The sequence below is a fragment of the Equus przewalskii genome, chromosome 5 (genome assembly GCF_037783145.1).
Source record: "Equus przewalskii isolate Varuska chromosome 5, EquPr2, whole genome shotgun sequence".
Taxonomy (NCBI): domain Eukaryota; kingdom Metazoa; phylum Chordata; class Mammalia; order Perissodactyla; family Equidae; genus Equus; species Equus przewalskii.
Genome location: NC_091835.1, coordinates 54,148,577 through 54,174,932, shown reverse-complemented (window position 1 = coordinate 54,174,932; position 26,356 = coordinate 54,148,577). Strand labels below are relative to the sequence as shown.

At 44.3% G+C, this 26,356-nt stretch overlaps 2 protein-coding genes across 3 annotated transcripts; one reads left to right on the top strand and one right to left on the bottom strand.

Annotated features, from left to right (window-relative positions):
* Nucleotides 1–3,124: 3,124 nt before the first annotated feature.
* Nucleotides 3,125–26,356, bottom strand: KLHL42 (kelch like family member 42). Of its 2 annotated transcripts, XM_070619366.1 has the most exons (4): nt 26,156–26,353; nt 25,335–25,867; nt 12,774–12,967; nt 3,125–8,328 (listed from the first exon to the last, which is right to left on the bottom strand). In XM_070619366.1, the coding sequence occupies exons 1-4, from the start codon at nt 26,204–26,206 to the stop codon at nt 7,877–7,879; spliced, it is 1,230 nt and encodes a 409-aa protein (XP_070475467.1). In that variant the 5' UTR covers nt 26,207–26,353; the 3' UTR covers nt 3,125–7,876. The 2 variants fall into 2 exon arrangements, with proteins under 2 accessions (XP_070475467.1, XP_008514086.2); XM_008515864.2 differs by having other exon boundaries at nt 25,335–26,356.
* LOC103548196 (AP-4 complex accessory subunit RUSC2-like) lies at nt 18,812–21,035 on the top strand. Its single transcript, XM_008515863.2, is given in 1 exon segment — nt 18,812–21,035. A coding segment is annotated over 1 exon segment (2,103 nt). The 5' UTR covers nt 18,812–18,932.

Here is a 26,356-nt window from a genome sequence, read left to right as displayed (position 1 = left end):
GCTCAAGAGAGTTACAGCTGAAGCTTATCCAGGAACAAGTATTTTTGTAAAACTTGTCTTCCATAAAACTATGAACCAACTAATTAGCTCACTTACTAATAGCTTACTCATCAAGACTAGTGCCCACTAAGCCCTGGGCCCAAAGCTCTTATATCAAGCTCTGCCCAGTCTCAAGACCTGCTTTAAAATCACACAGACCAGGCCTGAAAACCTGACTCCTCCCTTCTGAGACATGACTAAGACTCTTTCAAAGTGGTGACCCCTCCCTACTGAAGCAAACGTAAGAAACTTCGCTCTGCTCAATCAACAGGCTGTTCAGACGGTCTTTTGGGGAGTCAAAAGTTGACACCCCTTTCTTCTGGTAAGTGGAACCCCTGTTATCTGAGATGAACCCATTCCATATGGCTGAGCTTCAGCTTCCCCTCCACCCCTCGGCCACAGTGGTTACCTCATGGACTCATGAACTGAGCTAGTCCAATTGAAGTCTTAATAGTTTGGTACTTGGGTTGGCATGTTGCAAATATCTAGAGCTGAAATATCAAATCAGCTAAAACAAGGTGAAGGATGAGATAAGTAGATTTCCCCATCCCTATCCTCATGTGGGAAGCAAGGCAACTGATTATACTGTGTATGTTGGGATTCACACCCTTCAAGCCAGCTCTTTCGGAGAAGTAGTAGAAACACATCAGGATCTTGGATTTGTTAGCTACCACTTAAAGGCTTCAGTAGGGTATTTTAAGAAAGGCATAAGCTGCCAGCCAAACTAGTGTATTTGAAGGTATGAAGGAAACAGCTGACAGCTTTGAAGAGCTTTCATTACATGCTGACTACGTGCCAGATGTCGTTCTGTGCACTTTACACAGATTTCCTTATTCAATTTTCACAATAATCCCATAGAGTGGACACTGTTGTTATCCCTGCTTTACAGATAAAGAAACTGAAGGGCCGGCTCCGTGGCCTAATGGTTAAGTTCGCGTGCTCCGCTGCGACGGCCGAGGGTTCGGATCCTGGGCACGGACATGGCATGCTCATCAGGCCACGCTGAGGCGGTGTCCCACATCCCACAACTAGAAGGACCTGCAACTAAGATATACAACCATGTACAGTGGGGGGTTTGGGGAGATAAAGCAGAAAAAAAAAAAAAAGATTGGCAACAGTTGTTAGCCCAGGTGCCAAGCTTTGGGGAAAAAAAAAAGAAGATTGGCAACAGCTGTTAGCCCAGGTGCCAATCTTAAAAAAAAGAAAGAAAGAAAGAAACTGAGGCCCAGGGAGATGCAGTAACCTGACCAAGGCTATACAGCTAGAAACTGGCAGAACTGGGAAGTAAACATGGCCAGTCTTGCTCTGGAGCCCAAGCTTCTAATCCTTCTGCCTACAGCCAGGTGACTGTGGAGCGGCAGATAATACATGCCTTGCAGAACTGCAAGAGCCAGAGTCTTTGTTTCAATCAGAGGTGCATGAACAGATAGTCAGGAAAAATATAGTAGGACTGGGCCCTTGGAGGAGGCAAAGAAATGGGGTGGGAATTTCATCCCCAAAGCCCTCCTGCCACATACAGGCAATCATGTCTACTAAAGCAGCATTCTCCGGGATGCAGTCTGGCAAGGCTTGACCCCTGTTGTATCAGGTTGTCCCAAAGCTGAGGAAGGATTGGAACCCTTAAGCTGAGGGTGAAGGGTAGAGGCAGCATGTCTGTGGCCAAGAGACAGAAATCACAAAGATGGGCTCCAAGTTCAAGGAACTGGGCTCCGCTAGAGCCGGGCCTTTGGCCCACAGAGTTGCCAGAGATCAGATCTACCAGCATCTAACTGGGTTCTTTAGAAGGGGTTATTGCCAAGGAAATGTGTATGGCCTGCAAACAGGGGCCTGGGATTCCTCAGCCTCTACAGACATTCTGGGCTTCCTCCACACACCTCCCATCACCATGCCAACATGAAGAGGGCTGCCACACGGGCACACCCACTCAGGCACAGCTGGAACATCCTGCTGCAAAGCAGAACCAAGGACTCCCAGAGTGGCTGACCAGAAATCCACTCCAGCCCAAGGGAGGGAGCCCTTGCTAGCCTCCACCAGCAGGAAAAAGTATACGATTTGGACCAGTGACTATTGTGTGCAGTTTTCCCTTCTCCCATTCCCCAAACGGCAACTTGTGACTGCAGTGCCTGTTTCCTCGACTGTAAAGTGGGATAATGCTCATATTTACCACACAGGACTGTTGTGGGGACTGAATAAGTTAAATAAAAAATGCTTAGCGTCTCTGGCACAGAGTAAGTGTTCAACTAGCGTTGGGTGTGGCTGTTTTGTTGTGTCCTGGGTGTGCAGGAAATAGTTGAGTTATTCACTCATTTATCGATTGTCAGAACTGAGTGGGCACCCACAGGCTTCGGAGGGATGGACATACCCTGACAACCCTGGACTTAGGACTCAGTGAGCCATGATATCCCCTTGGATGCAGGAGCTGGATCTGATTTTTGACTGTTTCCCTTGGGGAAAAGGTGAGTATACCGTGGGTTTTTTATGGGGTAGTCGTATTATTCTAAGGTGGCTCATTCTTAAAATTGTATGTATAAGAAGGGCATGTGCAAGCACGTTCCCCAACGTGGGGCAATCAAAGGATGGAAGGGGATGGACATTGTAGATGCTGTCGAATAACTGAACCCCGTTTTATGACGCTGCCCTCCCAGCCTCACGGTCAATCAGAGTCATAACTAACGCAATAGAAGAGCAAGAAGTTGTTTCTGTTTTCCAGGAGTGACGGGTGCTAAAAGGAAACAGTGGGAAGTTAGAAAATATAAGGGGGAACAGATCATGGTGGGCCATAACTGCTAAGCTGTGCATTTAGAACTTCATTCTTTTATGTAGAATTATAAGGATTCAGAGACTCTCCTCTGATCTGTCTTCTCCAAACTCTAACAGCTCTCAGTACCTTTGCTGCCCCACTTGGCTCTTCCTTCCAACAGGATCACCATCTCTCTACCTGGTTCACCAGTGTTAGTCCGGCCTTCCCTGCGCATCAGGAGCTTTCCACAGGCAGGGACCTGTCTCCTGCTTCACCTTTTTCCTCCCAGCTCTGGCACAGCCCTGAAAACACAGGTGGTACACAGACCTAATGGACAACAGAAGCTGATTTAAAACTATTTTATTTGAAGAGATGTTCTTCTATACTTCTAGTCATAAACACAAAACGAATGCTGTTTGAATGAGTGCTTCAGAGGCATCCTTGCATTTAAATGAATCAGATGATAATGTCTACATTTTAAGCCACACTTGAAATTGAAGACTCAATACAAACTTTTCAACAAAGAAAGTATCAGTCATAACAAACATAACTATTCATTCTACAGATTATCATTTTTCCTAAAATGACCACTACGTAGGAAAACATTGTAGACATCTAAAGAGCCCCTATTAAGACTTTTTTTTAGAAAAATGACATAATAATGCAAATTACATTTTCCTTTTCTTCACTAGTAATAAACCATGGCATCCAATTGAGAAAGCAGCAGCCGACCTTACCAGTCATTTCAGCACCCTTTTGCTCCTCAAAATTGGCCATCTTTTACATTTAACCCATCTCCTGTAGGAATGGATAAAAATGGTTATGTCAAGTGCAGAAGTCAGTATGTGCCATTTGGTGTGTATTTTATATCGTGTTCCTAAGTTAACACAAGAAAATGAAAAACAAATACTATTATGTGAATGAACCATAAGGATGGAAAACTACCCTTTGATAGGCAAAATCACAAAGGCAAAATCAACTGACTTTCAGTCAGGACTAGTATCCTAACGACCATTTCTTTATTAATACTTTTTATAAAAGTATCTTAAAGGCATAGGTATAAACACACATGCAAACAGCTTGCCTCTCTCCCAGTACTTACTTCCCTGGCTTTGTGCCTCCTTTTCACAGGATCAAGCTGCTGAGCCCTCAGCTACATAGGCTGTGGTGGCTAGTAAGTATTTTTAAGTCAAGCAGGCCACATACAATTTTTTTTTCAAAAAATGAAGTACAGAGAAGACTACGAAAAGTAGTGAGAAAAAAAGCATACCACAACAAAACGAAAACATAGGATGTGATGTTCAAATTTAGAGATAAGCTGGTTCATGATGTTTGTTAGTAAATGATGAAGCAATGGATAGTTTGTGCCAGGACTTAACAGGTGGCCAGGCCGGGGAGCCCCAGTGTGCCTGACAAAAGTGGGTGTCTTTGAGGACACTCAAGTCATGATTACTGCAAACATTTTCACAAGGCTGTAAGCTCTTCAAGGTCAGGGATGGTGGCTTCTTTATGTCTGTATCCCCAGTTCTTAGCATTGTCTTGCACATGGTAGACAGTAAGTACTACTAAGAACTGGGAACTGGGCTGAATCAGCTCACTGCTTTCAAAGCCATATTGGGTGGTATCTACTCACCTAATTCATTCACCCCTCTGTCTAAGGGAGGGATGACAAATAGGCTTCATCTCACTCTGACGGACTGTAATGGATGCCTGGAAGTATTGATGACATAGATTCTGAGACTAATTCCTGGCACAGAGGAAAGGAGTGCCCCTCACTCATAACGCCACCTTGAAAGAATGGTGGCACAGACGTTCTATATTCCCCATCCCTGATCTAGAAGGGCACCCAACAACTCACCCATACTCCCTTTCTGTTGCTATGCTGCCTCTCGAGTGCTCTGCATTAAGCTACTGCTCATTAAATGCTGGTTGACCAAGGCCTTTCCACCCGATTCACCTGTGCAGCCAAACAAGTAAGGTCATGAATTTACCTGGAAATCTGAAAACATGGCATCCACAATGCTCAATAAATAACTGTTTATTGAAAGAGAACAGGCATTAACTTGATTACTCCCTTTGCAGAGAAAGAGCTTTGTCCATCTCAGTACAACTTTAACTGATATCTAAGGCATTTAGAATTACTTAGGATTTTGGTTCAAAAAAAAATGGCAGTTAAATTCTCTTTGGTACTCATGCTTTATCTTAACCTACTTGTTTCTTACTAGTATCCATAACCTTCTCAGTACTTCATTGCTATGACTTAACTAATACCGTTGACATAATCAATTCTTACACATTCATCAGAAAAACTTTTAAAGGATGCTAAGGGGAGAGGCCCCTGAAACAAGGGGTGTTGAAAGGAAAGCCAGAAAGAATGACAGAAAGAATCAACATCCTCCCTCTACCAATCCATACTCAGGATTCACTCTCTGCCATTCAGACCATTCTCAGTAAAATAGGTTGCTTCTGGCAGTGTGGCTACCCCTGAGGGTCCTCCCAGTAACTCCCCTCTCCCTAGTGGGAGGTCAGCGTCCCTCAGAAGGCATCTCAGAAAAGAAGGATAAAGCACTTAGAGAAAGTAAGAAAATAGACAGATCACCAAAGAGTAAAGTCCTGGGAGATAAGGGGAGATTTTCAAAGAAACATTGCCTTCATCGTAGGGAGAGTCCTCAGTATAACATTGGCACCAACAAGAGAACAGAACTAAATTAAAATTACCCTCAAAATGTCCACATAGCTGATGTGTGCTACAGGGAGCACGATGTCCCAAATCCACAGATCTCTTCTTACTGCACATTCCCCTTTGCCCAAGTGCTACTGGCAGCCCAGAGTAACAAAACCTTGTTAGAAGTCTGTGTATCTCAGAGAGAGCTATACTATTTCAGCATATGCACACATACACAGATATGCACATTTACACACACATCAAAACTGGTTTATAAAAAGAGCTTTGTGGATCAGAGTATGCCTTCACTTGGTCCAAGAATCTAATTGTTGGCATTAGGAAAACAGACCCAAAGAATGTAATCAGGAAGAGAATTGGTTGGCAGGAGTAATATTATATTTTTTATGATGTGGTTATTTACAAGCCAATGTCCAACTGTTTGACCAGAACTAATTTAACTGGCTAGAATCTTCTGAACATATAAGATTAAGCCTTAAAAAAGTTAAGCTCTGTAGCAACAAGTTAAACTATCTAAAATAAATTAAATTTTTAAATATATGTAATGCAATTATAGGTCACTGGAAACTCAATACTCTAGTGAATATAAATTAATATAAATCTATTATTAAAGTACCATTCCAGGAAGATTTCAGTTCAGAGTTTGAAAATAAAGGCTAAGTATTTGAGAATAAATGGATATGGCTTAGAAACCCCTAAATACTGCTGTAGGTAGAATACTGAGAAGATTATATGGTGACAAGATACAAAGATCTGTCTCCATGTCCACCATAAAGGCTTACCGCATCTTCCCTAATCGAAGTATTCCTAAAAGATGTGCAAATAGAGTTTTTACAACGAGACTCTTATTTTAAATATACTAGGAGGCCATGGTTGTAAAGACACCCTGTAGCGACCCTTTTGATAAACTGAAGAACTCTGTGAAAGTACTCAACTCCGCTGTACTACGACTGCACAGTGAATGCTTACGGGAGGCACTCAGCGTCTACTGAACGCATGAGTTTGCCGTATTTGTTTACCTAGGGGACTTTCTTCAAGTGAGGCACGCTGTAACCGGAATGTTAGAAAAGAAAGATGGAATCCAGCTCACAGTTTAACTGATTCCATTACAAAAGATCAGAGAATTTCAGAGAGCGTTTTTCAATCAAAATAAACTTTCTATAAGTTTATGTATATATTTTTAAAGAAATGCTGATCCATGATTGGCAGAAGCTTTTATTCATTGTTAACTGGCTTACTGAAAACAAACAACTGCCTGAGCTGGGTTCCATTTGACTTCACAACCAAGGCAAGCAGAGCAGCCTACCTAACATCAGAAAGACCACCAGATGCCATTTCCACATCCGGATGAGTTTCTTCCCCTCTCTCCAGCACAAATACTTCACAGCTATCCTCCCTTTACCCCACGAAAGCAAAGCATGAATTAAGGGCTAAGATTAAAGCAGAAAGATGCCTGATCTAAACAGGATGATTTTTTCAATCTTACAAAAAGAACTAAGTCAAATACATTCAATAAAAGTAACTCTTAAAGGCAATTTTTTCCTCATTTGGTGTTTCCTTCCCTTTATACTTAAATTTAAGACTCAGTTTTAAAAATATACATATCCATGCTTTTAAACAATACATCCTCTCTTTTAAACAATACAGAATGCCAGCAATGCAACTTATCTGACCACATAAATCTGCAATCTGCCACATAATAGAAGCAAGAGGCTATATCTGCCTTTTTACTCAGCATCCATAATCGCAAAAAAGACTGGAAAAATAGCTGAGAATGTTTTCATGCAAGTTTTGGGGAGGACTGGATGTTTGCAAGAATTCACTATAGGGTTCCATCATTGTCACTGTTCTGGAAAGTAGTGTGCAAATAAAAAATCTGAACATAGAACCATATTTTAAACATACTGGAAATGTACGCGGTATGACTGGGGAGAGGAAGGGAGAATGATAGTTAAAATCAGTGTTTGTCAAGTAAATTGATAACAACAAAGAAATCTCTCCCTTAAGGTATTAATGATATTTCAAGTGACCTAAATAAAACAGATTTTAAAATCATCTTTACCATTCACACCAATTCTTGACTTTGGCCCTTTACTAAGCAGATACAAATGAATCTTCTTTTTGATGATCAGTTTCAGTTATTGATTCAAGGGTATCATATTTGAATGAAAACATTATTATGGATTTGCTCCCATCATTTAAAAATCAATAATTAAAAAAATAATAACGTTGGTCTCTTTTCTCCACAGTTTTCAAGTAATTAGTTCAGGTAAGCTTATTTACAGCTGTTGTATATGTGACTACTTTAACCACAATTTCCCTTTAGAAATCAGTCTCCCTTGAAAAGGGACACCACCATTTTTTTTGTGTGTGTGTCTTGAACCAGGTTTCTTTTAAATACTAAGTCAATTCAGTTAGGTTTCTGCTTTATTGGGCAGATAAAGAGAGGAAACCAGCAAGTTATGTCCAAAGGCTGGGAAACGCCTAAATGCTTCCCAACTATCTGAAAAGATGTTGTACTTGAGGAAAACTCGATGTTCCAAGCTGGTGGATAGGGTAACGTCTCTGCTCATGATGTAGATGCCATCATTATGAAGTGCGCAAGTCAAGTTAAGACCCGATTTGGACGTGTTCTCCTTGAGGTAGAGCCACTGCCGGGTGACAGTGTTGTAGGACTGCACGGTGAGCATGTCCTCGCTCTGGCTGCTCCTCCGGTTGGGCCCCAGTTCATGGAGACATCCCCCCACGATGTAGATGGTCTCCTCAACGGACACCATCTGCTGCTTGCGAATGTGGACGTCACATGTTTCAAACAGCGTCCAGATGTCGGAAGAGGGGCAGTATTGCAAAATGTTCATGTTTCGGTCTGAAAGGAAGAAAGAAGCCAAATGATGACACAGCCACGAGTAACACCACTGACTGCCTAGGCTATATAAAAACGTCTACCTCCACCAGAATAATTTGGTAACATAGAAGCAAAACTATTTCAGAAAAGCGGAGGTTGGGAAAACAGTTCTCAAAATGGCTGGGAAGAGATCTCTTAGCACCATCCCCACTCACTTCACATTCAGATGTGTCCCCTCCCTGGGAGCCTCTCAGAATCAGCAAGGCCAAAGAGATGAGCAACTGTGATTTGAGCCGATCCCCTCCTCCCTGGTACCCTTCCACCTTTTAGAACCATCAGGCCAATGTAAAAACAAGCACAGCCTCAGAACCCTCATCAACAGCTACAGAATCACTGACTGCATAATACAGACGACAGGCTGAGCACAAGAGGATCTATTCTTGACAACAGATTCTACGAAACAAGAGAAGTGAGCCAAGCAGGATCTTCAGGGACAGTCTAAAGGCAAGGACACAAAGTTGCAAGTCAGGAGAAATGTAAGAAAGTCTGACCTTGGCCTTGAAGCCATAGAACTCACTTGGCAATTCTGTTTCCCAATTCTAACACCAGAGAGACACACTAACAAAGGCCCTCCCCTCTCCCCCTGCCCTTTTCACAAGAGACAGCTAATTATTGTGTGGATAAAATCAGATAGAAGATGAAAGACTGCTCTGACATTATTTTGAATTAATAGCTGTTTTAAGGAAAAACATTGCCTACTCCCTTTTTGAAAAATGCTGGTAAAATTTAAAATATCTAGTTTCATTTGTCTTTGTTTAAAATTGTTCTTTTTTTCCTTTTCTTTCCTCTTTTAGGAAAGAACACACAGAATATTTTAACCTCAGCAGGAAAAAGAAATGCTCTGACTTATCAGAAAGAATGAACTTTCTGTCTGTTGTTGTTATTATTTAAACAAACAGCAAACTCTATCTAGTGTAAGAGACAGCTCAGCTTGAGAACTGACATACGACCAAAGTGTGCAGCAGTTTGCTGCAGAAGCTGGGAGCAGCACCTCCTCCTGACACAGAAGGACCCATCCGTGGTTAGTAATGATTAAAGAGCTCCCCCACTACTACCTCTGGTACCAAGTCAAGTGCCTCCTAAGAGGGCACAGAAGGAACTGAAAGGAGACCAAATCCTTTGTGTGCACATGTCCTCAGGCCTGCAGAAATCTCAGAATTGTTATAGCTTTAGGGAGGTGTTCCTCTATTTTCCACCCACGCTAATAGCTCTCTATCTGTCTTTTTATTGTAGCTATTGTGATAAAGGTCATTCTAGGAGACACCCCAAGGGAGTTTGGTTACTAATGTATCACAAAGTGCTCCTTAGTAACCTGACTTCCCACTGCATGAATAGACGACTTATTCTAGCAACTCTTCAACGTATTTCTCAGTTCTAGGTCTGAAGGTCTTTCCAGGGCTTCTGTAAATGTTTTCTCTACTCATCCAACAAGGGCTCAGACCATGATGAGGCAGTGTGAGTTGGTGGAAGGACCTTTTGACTCTGACATTTAGAGTTGATTTTGAAGTTAACATATCACCCTTCTTCCCTTTAGTGGTTACTACTACTTTCTATTGAATTTCCTTTAATTTTTCAATGCTAGCCAAAGAATTAAAATCATCAAATAGCAAGAAACCAGTGCAATTCATTTTACCTGATTATTTTATAATATTATTTTGAGCCTACAAAATAGACTGCTGAAAAATTTTTTTAAAAAATCAAATAGCTTTCATAAAAATCATGAACTATTACTTACTGAATTTTAAAGGTCTCACCTAACTTAAGAAGCCAACAGGCTAAGAACCCAACTTGAAGTCCCGAATTTTTTTTCACGATGATTATGATTTCTTGTTTTAAACATAGGGAACTGTTAGGAAGTGCTGGGAAGAGCCCAAGCAGGGGTGGGGGTGGAGGGGCTTCAGAGTATAAGTAATTGTCCTGCCCTCTCAACTTAGAAAACTCGTTTTCAACCCTTATACAAACACCCATCCATCCACATCACCAAAGCATCCCATGATGGGTATTTGGCTTGGGGAATCCAGGACAAGAATCACGGTGGGTGGCCCAAGTGAAGAAGGTACATTAGTAGTGGATTGTGAAACTAGAAAACACACAAGCAAGGGTTTTCCAGGTCAAATCTAAAGAACATTTGCTCAGCCAAGGTCATGGAAAAACTAGGAAATCTACCAGCAGAGTACTCTTCGGGTTACAGTGCTGCCTGTCAGTGCTTCCCAGCTCCTGGCTAGGGGAAGCCAGGGGATACGTGTGCATTAGGTCAGTCCACAGGGTACACTCTGTGTTACAAAATCTAGGGGGGGAGTCAGAATTCTTAGAAATGTTCGAAAGCAAATAACTGTATTTACTTTCCTAGGAGAAAAGACACACACAGAGATACATATGCACACACAGCAATTCTCTGGGTGCTATGGTTTAGTTAAACATAAAATGGATCCCTGTAACCTGAAGACTAATGTTGAAGATGAAAGAAATAAAAGAAAAGAAATGACTGCTAGATCTCGTTTTTTTTTTCCCCAACTATATGTAAAGGAAAAGCTGGCAATTATCTTATCTTCAGTGAAGAATCACCAGGGAAGGACATTGGGAACAGCTCCACCAGTGATGAAAACTTGGAGTGAAAAAAAAAGCTCACCGCTTCGCAGGCACTCCTCTTGGTCACCGCCTCTCCTTAAATGCATAATCAAGCATACCACACCCCCAAAAGATACGCCCACCTCCTAAACCTCAGAACCTTCGAATGTGACCTTATTTGGAACAAGGGTCTTTACAGATGTAATTAAGCCAAGCATCTCACGATGAGATCATCCTGGATTACCCAGGTAGGCTCTAAATCCAACGAGACGTGTGTCCTTAAAAGAGAGAGAAGAGGAAAAGACAAGGATACACAGAGGAGAAGGCAGGTGAAGTGGAGGCATAGATTCTGGAGTTATGCAGCCACTAGCTAAAGAACACCCGGAGCCACCAGAGCTGGAAGAGGAAGGATTCCCGCCTCCAGCCTCCAGAGGGAGCACAGCCCTGTCGACGCCTAGATTTCGGACTTCTGGTCTCCAGAACTGTGAGAGAATACATTTCTCTTGTTTTAGGCCACTAAGTTTGTGGTCATTTATTAAATTGGCCACAGGAAACTAAAACACTGCCCACCATCCTTCCCACCAAATCAACTTTTAGAGGGACTCCAAGAAGTGTTCATCAAAATCTTTTGCTGTCACACACACAAAAAAGTAAATTAGATGCTCATGAAACATTTTACACTTAACTTCTTCCTCTAACATAAATCCCCAAAACAAGACACATTTGGTTGTGGTGGAAAAATTTTTTGAGCACCCACAGTATATTAGTATGTGGATTTCTGTTCTTTGCAAAGTTACATACGGTCGCATGCAGCCTAATGCGGCCGTCAGCATCATTTTTCCATGTCTACTATCAGCCAGGGCTGGAGAGCTCTGTCCTGCCCACACTGTACCCGAGAGGAGTGACGGGTTCTTTCCCTATGTCAGATATAACGGTAACTCTACCACCACAATATGGCTAAAAGTCCTGAGGCCAGTTACACCTTTTCTATAAGTTCTGGGCATTATCCAGTCAGATAGACCAAAGGAAGAAACAAATTTCCTTGGCCAAGAGACAACTTGGAAACAACTGCTTTGAATGAGGGAAGAGATAACAGGAAAATCACACCTCTTCTGGGTGGTCCCCCATGCCTTTCTGACCACAACCAAGCTGTTTTCCATCACTATCATGTGAGAGGCTTCCTACCACCAACAGCAGCATAAAGCCCGCGGGAGAAACTTTTTATTTCCAAACTATTAACTATAAAATGCCTACCAAAAAAGGAAAAAACACATACAGATAGTTTAATAAATAACACAACCACCTTCCACCACTGGTCAGGAAAGAATTCTTTCATATTCATGTTCTTGATCCTCCTATGATATGTGAATAAAGCCTAGAGCTCAGTTTCTGGAATTTATATCTGATATGTTTGTGCTCAAGAAGGGGGAAAAGGAAAACAATGATCCGAAAGGATGCACTGGCACTAAATTCCACAATGTTACACGGAGGCAGATCTGGTGTATGTTTGGGAGAAGGATGGCAGTCACCCAGCCAAGTCACAAGATGGCAGAGCACAAGGCTGGGTTTCAGAGCAGAAAGAAAATACATATTCTCTTCACAGCTCCCCCTACTCCATTCAAGCTTCATGCTCACACAAAGGCAACAAAGGTCCCTCCTGTCCAAGCCACCCCTGTCTTACAGGACTCTTTTCCTTCCAATATGTAAATATACAGTATGAATGCATAAAATCATTGCACTTGTGCACACTGGAATGTCTCCTCTGGTACCCTCCTGCCCCTCCCCGGGCTGCAGAAGCTTACATATAAGAGGACCACTTACTTGGCCCCTTCACTTACCTCTCGTAGTATATCCTCCAATGACATAAATTTTCCCCTTACACTCACACGCAGAGAACTCAGCCAGAGGATTTGGTAAGGGTGCCACAAAATTCCATGCATCCTGCTCAGGATTGTAACACTCAACATTAGAAACGGCCTGCCCACCAATGGCATAGAGTTTTGAATTAACAGCCACAAGTTTGAAGTTAGACCTGAAAGAGAGACACAAAGGGCCACAAAGTCAGTTCTTTTGATCACTAAAAAGTAAGACAAGGGCATGAACTGCTTAAGCAGAGTGTGGAATCTGCTGGATATTTGAAGAAAATGAGCTCTCCAAGTTGGGCGCCATTTTGCCAGGGGATAGAGCAATGACCCAATGGCATCTCAAATTTCATTCTTATCCCCAAGAATCCACAAAAATGGTGCATTCTCCAAACTTTAGCAATTGAAGATAAGCAATTCAATATAACAAGGACTAATCTGGCTCAGCCTCATGCCAAGAACCAAAGACATTTTGTATACACTAAACTCAACACCTCTTTTAGGAGCAGGAACAAGTGGTAAAGGAGAAACATGCCCACCTCACTCCCTTATCTCTCTCTACTGAGAATGTTTCTCACTCTTTCTGCCCAGTGGGTAGCTCCATCTTAGGTGCACACGAGCACTGCCTACACAGACAGGCACATGCGAAGGGTGGCTGCTAAAGGCTGGTTCAGAGACTGCTTCACTATGAGTGCACCCAAGCACATCACCCGCTCTCCCTCCTCCATGTAAGGGCATCTTGTATATTGCTTCACAACACATGAGGTGGGGGAAGTAGGCACTGAACTAATTAAAAATGTTTTGATCCAGCATTCTTTGGGTATTTACACATGTTAACTTCAACAAATACTCATATCAACAAATGCTCACCTATCATAATAGTAAATAAAATTTAAAAAAGAGAAATACACTGATTTTAAGCCCCATATTCAGTAATACAATTAAACACTGCTCCTCGGCCTCAGACACGAGAATAAAAGTCTCATGACTTTTGAATGGAAAAGAAAAACATTAACTTGTAACAATGTAGCACACGGGTATTAATCGAAGGCCAGGAAGGATAAACACTTGGAGTGCTGGGCAGCCTCCTGTGATATGTCCAACAGTCTCAAGTTTACAATAGAATGAGCAGCAGCACGATGCAACAGAAAGACCCGGGGCACAAATCAGGAGACCCCGGGTTCTAGTCCCACCTCTGCTGATAACCAGCTAGCTGACCTGGCCCAACCACTTCACCTCCTCATCTCTAGTAGAGGGACAATTCCCATCACAGGATGGTCGAGAAAATTAGAGCAGAGTTTATCAGAAAGTACTACACGGAGATAAGACACTATCATTATAGGATCTCAGTTTTATAGTGTTTGAAATAAAGAGGCTAGACCAGGTGAATTTAGAGGCCACGTCTAACTCCAACACAATGATTTCTTCAAAAATAACAATATCCTATGAAAGAATGGGGAAAGAAGGTACAAATGAAAAAAGTATGTAAGAGGGTAGACTGAGCAGCAGCAGTGAACATGTCATCCACACCTGACATCCTCACAGGTGTTCAATAAACACTGATGCCTTATGACACAGAACAGATGTTAGTAATAGCCACCTACTAAAAAAATAGGACTTTTTAAAGGCGCCTGTAATGTTTATATTTAAATGAGTTTTAGTTCAGTTTCGTTTTGTTTTTCAAAGAGTGAATAGAGCATTCTTCATCAAGAACATTGTATTGTCCATTAAAACCAGCCAGCCAGCCAATTTTTCATGCCAACAGTCTTCACCGGGGTGGCAGTTCCTGGGGGGTCCCTGGTTCATGTTGCTTACCTTTCCTGCTGCCAATGGTCCTTAAAATCTGACCAGGATGCTCTCTCTATGTGTGCAAATTTGGGGGAACCAAAGGAAATAAAACTTGTAAATAAGCGCTAAATTTTACTAGCCCACAATTTGTTTTTGCTCTGCAAAGGTACAGAGATAATAAATTTTGTAAGATCAAAACAGTTTTTAATATTCATCCAGCATAATCATTTGTCTTACGCAAACATGTACGGGTCTTCTTTTTGAGGCTAATAAATAGCAGTTAAAAGTAAACAATTCTGTCTCTCCAGACCCCAAATTCACTTGAAGAGAAGAGAAACACTTTCCAGTACTGAATTTGTTTTATGATGGGATTGCCACCCAACGACAGACTACTCAATGGAGAGGCAAACCGCTAAGGACCATGAGCCCAGGCTGTATAGAGAAGTCTCCACTCCATGACTCAACAGCTATGTAACCTTGGACAAGTCACTGAATCTCAGGTTATGTGAGTCTCAGTTTCCCCATCTGTGAAGTGGGGATAAGAAGAGCCCAATATCACACACAGTAAGAGTTAAAAAGGATAACACTGGCAGAAAGAGGTCACTAGGGGGAATGCTTTTCTGCATGTCATTAGCCCAAGTTTCTTAACTTCAGGAGGGCTGGCTTCTCATTTGTCCACTGTAACAGTCACTGGCTGTAAGGTACTCTGCGTTCCATACAAAGTGCTCTCTCATCCACAAGTGCCCACCACTTAGCTCCTCATTTCCAACTTTCTGAAAATAACTCTTCCACTCTTCACCTCCTGAATGGTAATGGTATGAATCTAAGCTATCAGTTATTTTAAAAAATTATCATCTCTACAGTGTTTTCTTAACATGGATCCCCAACATACTACAGTCAGGAGGCAAAAAGAAGTATTTTTAAACCAAATAATTTGTTGTAGCTGTGTACTGAACTGACTTACAGTAAAGAGACATGAAAGTGAGAAAAATTAGATGACGATTTAATTTCTATTTCACTTAGAAAATACGAAAAGCTCTTTAGATCCTTAAAAGCTATGTAACATGAGACATGCTGAACACCAGGACACAGACATCAGTGACTGACAATAGCAATATACAACTGGAGGGAGGCAGGATGACATAGAGGTCTGAGGGGCCTAGCGTGCTGGCCTTGTGACTATGTGCAGGTTAACTAAACTCACTGAGCCTCAGTTTCCCCTTTGGGAAAATGGGGCCAATAATAATGCCTATCTCACAGAGATGATGTGAGCATGAAATACGAAGTGACATCTACAGTAATGACTACAATAAGCTGGCCAGAATAAGAGCCCAAGAAATGTAAACCATTGCTACATAGAAAGTTGTGACCGTTAGAGTAAAACTTAGAGTGAAATGGCAGGATCCTTTCTCTAGTCCCTTCTCAACCACTCAGAAGAGGATGTCTGTGGACCATCCAGGCCCTTTGTCTCTACTTTTCCCTGCTGCTGCCTACCTTCTACCACTTCCCTACATATGAACCTCCCCTGGTGCCAGGAAGCAGAAAGAGCAAAGGTCAGGACACAGAGGTGGTCATGGTTGCTACCTACTACCATCTCTGAGAAACCCGAGTGCACAAAGCAATTTAAACTGTCGGCCAAAGTGACCATGTGCAGGAGGTAGTCGTGGCATGAACAGACACAGTTTTCTTTCCTTCACACCATTCTTGGGCTCCACCGCAACATTAGCTGTACAGGACAAAATCTCTCGAAGTTTCTATGACTCTAGAAATGCTCTAAAATACTAAATGTTGGCTCAGAGGAAAGGGACAACTAAGGGTGACCACTGTAATTCCATCTGTGCCAGAGGACCGGTGTTTGCTACATCTCTCTCCAACCTTGCCGTATCCACTCACCCAACAGGAGGACACACGCCAACTCCAATTGCAGAGCAAAAGTGCAGGGCCATGGAAGAGATTAGAGACAACTTTAGAAACAGAGAAATTAACGAACAGATTGCTGCACCAGTGGCCAGTTCCTGCGGGTTAGCCCTAATTAAAGTGAGAAGGGAAAGCAAGCAATTTTGTGGACACACCAGCTTTCACATGTGAAGAGTCATGTCCCAATAACTCCTCAGATGAAATTCACACTCAGACCACCAGACAGCATTGCGTACCTGGACTTCAAAGCATCTTCTCAGAGGGTGCTGGGTACTCACACTGCCATTTTCAAGTATATAGGCAGAGCACCAAACATTTCATTGTCTGTCCGCTACTGGTCATATAGCATCATTTTCTCCAGAGGGCAGAGGGCTTTATAAAATCTCCCAATTCTAGGGCTCCTGCCTGCCCCTTGTTGTTTAAGATTCTGAGATCATCACAGTGTGCAGTCCCTGGGGGAAGTGCGCTGTTCTGCATTTGACCCTTTTGTCAAAGTAAAACAGTCTGAACACATCACAAAGGTAGGTGTGAAATGCTGTGTAACTAAAGCTGAAACCTGCCCTTTTTACCCAAGGCTCTAAGTTGCCTCCAGTGTTTCCGGAACCTGTGTTGGGTGTATTATCCAGAAGAATCCTACTGTAGGTTTCATTTTTTACTTGTCTCATCATCTAAATTATAAACTCAATCATCATCTCAGTCATAATCTCCTCGAGGGCAGGAACCATGTCATCTTTGTTATTTACAATAGGGACTAGAAAAATGCTGGCCATAAGGGCTGTGGGGAAGCTGAGGCACACGTGATGACATTTTTGAAAAGTAGCACAGTACCACAAAATATCTGTGCTCCATTTCTTAGAAGAAAATCCTTTTTAAAAGGAAAATTTTTAAGTCTACATGAAGATGGCCACTGCCAGTCTATACGCCAAAACTTATAAACACTCTAACTGGTCATAGCTATTCAACAGATATTCACATTTTGGTTACTCTACTTAATATACACCTTGAGCAATGTACTTAACTTTCTGTGCCTCGGTTTCTGCCTCTGTAAAATGGGAACCTGCCTAACATAGTCCTTGTGAAGAATAAGTAAGATAATGCATGCGAAGCAGTAGGAACAGCACCTCATACAGAATAAATGCTCAAATAAATGTTATCTAGTAATCTTTTTCAGCTATTCTAAATAAGTATAATGACTGTTACAAGATAAAAATGTTCACTATAATGTCACATTTTAAAAGAATATAAAATTATACATTCACTTTTATTATGATAATGTAAAAATGCATTCCATAATTCAAAAAAACCAAGCATTTTAAGCATCTACTCTTTACTGGACACCATGTTAGCAGTAGAAATATACATAAGTATTGAATAAGTAATTGGCCCAGACTGGAAGGGAAAGAGACAAATACAAACAGAAAATTTCAGTCAAGGCAGGGAGTGTGCTAGAGGAGCAGAGAGTTTGAACATTTAGCCCAATGGAGGGCTCAGGAAGGGACTCCTGAGATATGTCAGAGCTGAGTCAAGGCATGAGGGACATAAAGAAGGGTAAAAAAGTCCAATATGGCATCAATAGCCAATTAGAAAATATAATGGAAAAAGTATGCACATAGGAAAAAAAAAATAACTAGAAAATACTTAAGAATAATCCTTGGGGTCACGCCACTGGCATAGTGGTTAAAGTCACCAGCTCCACTTTGAAGGCCCAGGGTTTGCCAGTTTGGATCCTGGGCTCGGACCTACACACTGCTTATCAAGCCATGCTGTGGCAGCATCCCACATACAAAATAGAGGAAGATGGGTACGGATGTTAGCTCAGGGCCAATCTTCCTCAAAAAGAAGAAGACAAAGACGAATCCTAACAAAAAATTTACAGAGTATGCAAAGATAATAAAAGAAACCTTTCCTGAAGGAACAAAAGATGTTGATAAATACATGGAAAAACAAACCATTTTTCTAGCTGTAAAGTGCTATAAGACTGTGACTCCTCCTCCAAATTAATCTATAAATACAGTGCAATCCTAATCAAAATTCCAACAGGACGTGACAAGCTGATTCTAACGTTGATCTGAAGAAGAAAATATACAAAAAATAGCCGAGAATTAAAAGAGAACAAAGGGGTCTCTATTCTACTAGACAGTAAATTAAATAGATTACCAGCTTACAATGTAAAAATGTGTTATTGGCTCCCCTCGCGGAAGCGCCCAGCACCGCGGGAGCAGGATGGTGGGCGAGGCACCGGTCCACCGCCAGCCATTCTGAGGGCCGGCCAGAGGGCAGCCCGTGGGCGGACCATCCGCGCCCACAGCTGCAGGGAGGCCGGGCGTTACCAACCAAGGACCACGCTGAGGGGGGGATCGAGGTGCCAAGCTTTCCTGAGGAAACGCGTTCTGCCCCACTGGGCTCTGGGGCCAGTGGCTGGTGCTGTTAATGCCCTTGTTTGAACTTTCCAGAATGGATAGTCCCCCAAAGCTGCCTGTGGAGACCCTCATTGTCCACCACATCCCCCTGGTGCACCGTCAAGTCCCAGACAGGCAGTGCTGTGGAGGGAGTGGGAGCACAAGACCCACTCCATTCTGCCCACCAGAGCTGGGCATCACCCAGCCTGCTCAAGACCGAGGACAAGCTGACTCCCTGCTCTGCAACAGTCTGCACTCTCCTCCAGGGGGCTCTGCACGGTCTGCAGACAGCACCCAGAGTAGGGGTCGGGATGGAAGAGGCCCTGGGGCCCCCACACGACACAGTCCCTTCTTGCTGCGGGAGGGTGTGGCTGAGCCAAGACTTGGTGACCTATATGAGGACAGCATTGGTGATAGTGCCACCCAGCAGTCCTTCCACCTGCATGGGGCTGGCCAGCCCACCTTCCAGCTATCGTCTTTCCAGCTGCCACCACCTGGCCCCAGAGTGGGCAGGCCATGGAGGACAAGACGTAGTCGGGTTGGAGTGGTGGAGGGGCAGGAACAGGAGCCAGTAACCACCTTGGATACCCAGGAGTGCAGCACTAGCTACCACTGCCGGCCGGAGCTGGGAGCAGAGACCATGGAGCTGGATGAGTGTGGGGGACCTGGTGGGAGCGGCAGTGAGGGTGGAGCCAGTGATAAATCTGGCTTTTCCTTTGACCAGGAATGGAAGCTCAGTTCAGATGAATCCCCAGGGAACCCCAGATGCACAGGCTCAGGACCCCAGCACTGCCACTGCAGTAGCACATCCAGTCAGCCCAAGGCGGATGACCCATCCCTGGGCTGTGTGAGTGACTCCTCCTGCAACAGCTCGGATGATGTGCTGGTCACTTTCAGCACCCTCTGCAAGATGCATGGCAACTCCCGTGCCAATCTCAACTCAGCCCCACGATCTTGCAGCGGCTCTTCCTTCTGCAGCCATTCAGACCCTGGCATCTTCTACCTGGACCTGCAAAGCTCCCCTGCTGAGGAGTCCCACCACCCTGACAATGGAGGAAGGGAAGGAGGCTATGGTGGTCCTCATGCCTCATCTCCTGAGCTTGATGCCAACTGCAACTCCTACCGCCCACACTGTGAGCTCTGCCCAGCTGTGGCTGACCTCACAGCCTGCTTCCAGAGCCAGGCCCGTCCTGTTGCAGCCACAGAGAATTACTATAAACTTGTCACCTGGGACCTGTCCTCCCAATAACCCCCAAGCCCAGCTGGCTCTTCCATTACTAGCTGCTCTGAGGAACACACCAAGTCCTATACCAGGCCCTGGCCCAGACCCGGTCCTAGCCAGCCCTCTGAGTAGTACGTATTCCAGAAGCCAGAAGTCCAGCCAGAGGAACAAGAAGCAAGGGTTTCCTCAAAGGAAGTGGCAGCTCCCATGGGCCCTGCTGTGATCGAGGGGCAAGTGTACATCAATACTTCACCCCCCAAACTTAGCACTGGACGTCAGCGCTCTCAAAGGCATGATCGCAGCCTGGAGCGAAGCCCTCCTGTTCGCCTGGGCTCACTGGAACGTATGTTGAGTTGTCCAGTGTGCCTGAGTGAGGCCCCTGCAGCCCTGGCCAGGCCTAGCTCCCCACCCAGGCGGGTCACCTCCTTTGCTAAGCTCGCCACGGACTGAAAGAAATCTGCAGGCTCCGGCTCCGCACCACTTCGAGTGAGCATTGGAGACTCCTCCCAGGATTTCTCACCCATGCAAGAAACCCAGCAAGATAGGGTGGGCCCACTGGATAAGGGCACTCGCTGCAGCCATAGCCTACCATCCATGCCATTGGGGCCAGGCATGGACCTACTTGACCCAGAGCCCTGGTCCACCCAGGTCTGTCAGGGCCCCCAGTCCAGTGAGATGCCACCTGCTGGCCTCGGAGCTGCTGAGCAAGGCCCCCTGGCCAAGCTGACGGATCCAGGGCCTGCTCTCCCAGGGAGCCCAGCCAACAACCATACCCAGAGGGATGCAAGAGCCAGAGCTGATGTTAAGGAACCTAGAGGCTGGAGAATGCCAGGATATATGCGTGGCCTTCTCAGTGACAGGGCCCTACCAAACACCCATCCAAACCAGAAGAGGTTCTTCAGCCTAGATTGATCATCCTTCCAGTCCAGGGCAGGTAATGGGGGGAAGGAGGAGAGAGGATAAAAATACACTGAGGAGATCAAGTCAGTAGGACTTAGAGACTGATGTATTAGGAAAGGAAGTAGTCGGAAGATTGTGATTCTAAGTCTGGGTGACTGGAAGGATGAGGATACATGGACAGGGACTGCAAACACAGATTTACTGGAAAACGGATAAGGTAGGAGTTCAGTTTTGGACATTTAGGTCTTTGTGTTGCTTAAGGGATATGCCCAAAAGCCTAGGCCATGTCCAACAGGCAAACCACGCTGGATGTCAGTGAGATTCATTCTTTGGTCAGTGATTGCAGCCACTCTTCAAAGCTCCTGAGACCTGACGCTTGACCTTTAAGCCTCCTAGGCCAGCTCTTTCCCTATGTATTTTATTATATTTAAGTAATTTTTATGTTAAGTGGGTGCTGGTGATAGAGAAATGAGAGGGATGTCCTTTGCCCTCAAGGAATCGTGACTAAGGATGGAAACAGAAAAGGAAGCAGAAAAAATGCAGAGATGGTGGTCTGTGGTCCTGGTCTACGAGAGAGATGTCTAAACAGACTAAAACGTCAGAGAAGGACTGCTAACGCAATTTACATTTAAGCACATTCGAGAAAGACGATTAGGAATAGGCTTTGTGGAGACTTGTAAGAAGAACATTCTAGGGTCATACAATAGTCTATAGGAAACCACAAAGGCACAGAATAACTGGATGCTTTCCAGAAACTGCAAGTAATTTGGTTTAGCCATAGTGGGGTGTGGATGGAACTATTAAAGGATTTTAATCAGGAAAAAAAATGTTATTGGTGCAGGAATGGCCAATCTGCCAATTTGGAAACAGGAAAACTAGCATATGATAATTGGTTTTGCAAATCACGGTGAGAAGGCTATTGGGACCTTTAGAAAACATCTTATAGAGACCGGCTGGTGGCATAGTGGTTGAGTTCACACGCTCTGCTTTGGCAGCCCAGGGTTGACAGGTTTGGATCCTGGGTGCAGACCTACATACCACTTGTCAAACCACACTGTGGCGGCATCCCACATACAAAATGGAGGAAGATTGGCACAGACGTTAGCTCAGTGACAATCCTCCTCAAGCAAAAAGAGGAGGATTGGCAACAGATGTTAGCTCAGGGCCAATCTTCCTCACCAAAAAAAAAATAATAAAACAACAACAAAAAATATGTTACAACCTTACAATATACCTTATATGAAAATAAATCTCAAATAGATTTAGATGTAAATGTAAAAAGGCAAAACTATAAAAGTAAGGGAGCATACGACAGATGAGTAGTTATAAGTTCTTAGAAAGACTTCTGTAGAAGTCTTTCCTACGCAAGATAAAAAGTTCAAAGGACACGTGACAAATGTGACTACCAAAAATTCAAAATTTCTTCCTACAAGAATACACTATACACCTGAAGTTCAAAACTGGAGGTTGCCAAGGCCAGTGCTGGGCTGCACTTTGTTGGGTCTACAGGGTTTTTGTTGTTGTTGATTGTTTGTTTTTAAAGTGAACAAAGTGACCAACATTTAAAAATCGGGATAGCTGGATGTCTGGCATCACCATTCCTTACTCCCCCTAGGCAATAACCAGCTGAGGCTGAGCGGTGGAGCCCTCTTGCGGTGGGCCAGTAGCTCTCTGGTTCACCTGAACGCCACCCACCCCTCTACTCTTTGACTTGACTTGCCTGGTCGCTCTGGGTATTTCATTTTTGAACCTTATGATAAAGTAAAGGCAGGGGAAACATGTACAACATCATCTAACAGACAAGAGATTAACATCTATATACATAAACAGAACTTCTATCATGGATATGAAAAAGATAAACAATCCATTTTTTTAAAACTCAGCAAAGGCCATTTACAAAAGAGATACAAACGGCCTATAAACACACGAAAAGAACAAACTCTCTTCCGATCAGAGACATTCACACCAGTGTTTTTGCCCATTAGGTCGGTAAAAATAAAAAATGATCATAATATCTTATCTTCGCAAGAGTATAGGGAAGTGGCAAGCTCAAACACTGTTGATGGGAGAGGAAATTAGAACAAGTTTTTGACAAGCAATTTGGCAGGAGACACCCAAATTTTAAATGTACCTACACTTGGCCCCACCTATCCAGGGATTCTAGGAATCTGCCATATAGAAAGAACTCACATATGCCTAGTAAGATATGCACACATATACCAAGGTGTTCAATACAGCAGTGTTTATAATGGCAAATGGAAGTGATCCAAATACGCACGAATAAGAGAACAGCTAATTACATTATGGTACATCCACAGGCTGGAATACTACACAGCCATTAACAAGAGTGAGTTGGTCTACATTTGTATATAGAAATCTACATTTGATATAGAAAAAAACTCTCAGATACAGTATACTATTAAGTGGAAATATCAAGTGCCATAATAATCAGCATAACCTAATCAATTTGAGTAAAAAATATGCAAAAGTTGTACACGTACCCCCACACATGTGTACCCCCACATGCACATGCATACATATATACATTTTTCCCTGTTAACCACTACTGACACTTATATTTATATGAAAATACATTTATAATTTATAAATATAAATAGGTATTTATAAATTTGTAATACGTAAGTATGGCTATATAGACATTTTTTACTCTATAGTTTCATGTCATTTGCAATTTTTCTAAGCATGTATTACTCAATTTTTTTTTTTTTCAAAGAGGACAGAAAGGGCATTCCTAGAAAAAAGAAAAGACTACCAAGGATTTGTGAAGAAAGAAAAGAATTCTGCGAGTAGAGTTGTGGAGCTAGAGGTGGCATGTTGAGCACCAATTGATACAGCTGGAGATTTGTGAGGAGGTGAGAGACGACCTGCTGGGCCTTCATGCCTTATCTGAGCGCTGCCAATAACCGTTGAATGTTTCTTCGTTGCTTCCATTAAAGGTCCTAGAATTTATTTAAAAATAACACTTCTGACATCAAAATTTAAATACGGTCTCATCTCAACGGTATAAGTAATGCACTCAAAAGGGGTTGGATGAAAATACGCCAACTTGGAGGTGGTTATTGCCACTAGGAAGGAGGAAGGAGGATTCATAGTCTTTCTGCTTCTTCATTTTCCATTTTTCCAGTCTTCTCGAATAACTATGTACTATTTTTAATCATCAAAAAAAAAAAGAACACTTTCCAAAATGAATTTTATATTTTAGTAGACGTGAAGCCAGTGTCCCCCCCACCCCCAGCCCAGGGGGCCCCTCAACTCAAGTAAATATGTGTAATGGCCTCTCCGCTCCTGTGCAGACTTTCTTTGTGCGGCGCTGAGTACCCCAGCTCCTTGCTCCACAGTTCAGGACAAGAGCACAGTGTGGCTTGAGATGGATACAGGTGGACCAGAAGAAAGGGTATTCTTGTCCTTTTTTGGGTTTCATTGATTCTTCTCCCCACTTGTGAATAGCTCTGGGCCATCTTGGGCCCTACCATCTTTATCTCCTACCATCTCTTCCTGTATCTGCTCGTTGCTCTTGTTTTCCTATTCCTTTCCTGGCTCCTTTCCCTACTCCCCACCCCAGCCCCCAACTCCTCCTTTTCTTTTCTTTCCTTCAAGTCATCCAAGTTCATGTTGGACGGGATCTGCAGGATGGGAAGAAGGAAGGTTGGGGTGTGTGGAAATAGTCTATTTCTGTCAGTGACCACTGCCAGGCTCAAGCTTTGGGTCAATGAGGATGATTGTCTTGGAAGGAAGGGAGATGCAAAAGAGAGGATAAAAAATAAGAAAGGAAATCCTATATAGCTAATATCAATACAATTCTAATGATTATCTGCTGACGACAGATTGGTGCCCCAGCGTGGAAGCCTTCAAAGTCATTAACAATAAAAAATCCCCCAAAGTCAGTGTTACAGGTTACTGCCCAGTGTGTCATTATTATCAGGATCAGGCCCTAAAAAATAAAAAAGGTAAAAATAAAAAGAAAACTGTCCTTTAATTTTGCTTTGAAGTATCCTTCTAGGAAATCACATCTTTTTTTCCACTGGGATAGAGGCAAAGAAAGCAGTTTGCCTGATGGCGTGTATGATACCTGCAAGGAAATTACTCAGCTAGTTGACCTCGCTGGGGCCTCTTCTTCCTTGCAAGTTCTTAGTTCATTGGGAACTTTGCCAGAGTGAGGCCAGCAACACTCCTGAAGACGTCACTCCCACCTCAGCACAACCTCCTGCGATTGCTCAGTAAACATTACGGCAATGAGTTAATGAACAACTGAATGAATGAGAAAGAACCAGCGCTCTGCTGCGGGCTTACCTCTTCTGGTTCATGGAGGCCACCTGGAGCCACTCATTGGTACTGGGGTTGTAGGAATGCGCAGCGGAGATCTCCTGGCTAGTGATCCTGTACCCGCCCACTATGAAGAGGTAGTTGTCCAGGATGGCGGACCCGTAACCCCTGACATTGACCAGGTCGGGAGGAAGGTTGTTGGCCAGCGGGAACCAACGTTCAGTCATCTCCTCATACCTAAGCATGGACGGGGGCTCCCCCTGGTAGGGGTGAGGGGCCAAGGGTCCCCCCAAGAAATCTCCCAGGGCCACAAGGACAGGAGTCCCGGTCATCCGGGCCTCTCTCAGCCTCTGCTTCAGGCTGACATCCCCCGGAGCTTGGGGAGAAGCCCCCAGGAGGTGGAACTGGGGCTTGCACAGCACCTCGTGGAAGTGGACGACCATGAAGCGCAGGCAGGCCTCCTGCAGGTCGGGCAGCCCGTACACCTGCGCCAGGCGGTACAGCTCCAGGCAGTTGGTGAGCCGCACCTGGGACAGCAGCAGCTGCAGCAGGGAGGTGACCTGCAGGAAGGAGGCCGCTTCCACCAGCTCGGAAAGCAGGCTCACCTCGTCCATCTCCTCCTCCTCCTCCACCCCGCCGCCTTGGTCCCCCCGCGGGCCCAGGAGCCAGCCTTCGCGGGCCCCGCCGGCGTTGATGAAGTCCAGCACCAGGCGCAGGCCCGGGGCGCTGAGGCCGCGCAGCTGCTGCACCTCGGGGCCGCCGGCCTCCGGGCTCAGGGCCTCGCGCATGCCGGAGCGGTAGAGCGCACGGAAGTAGTCGCTCTGCTCGATGAGCTTCCTTTTGCTCACCGGGTAGCAGCGGTCCTCCAGGCGGATCTGCACCATCTCCTCGGCCGACATGGCTGGGGGGCCCGGGGGTGCCCGGCAGCTCCGCGCGCTCGCCTCCCCGCCCCCGCGCGCTCGCCGGGTTCCGGGTTGGGCGCGCCGAGGGATGGCGCCGGCAGCAGGAGGAGGGAGGCGGAGGGCCGCCCGCGCCCGCGCCCGCCCGGC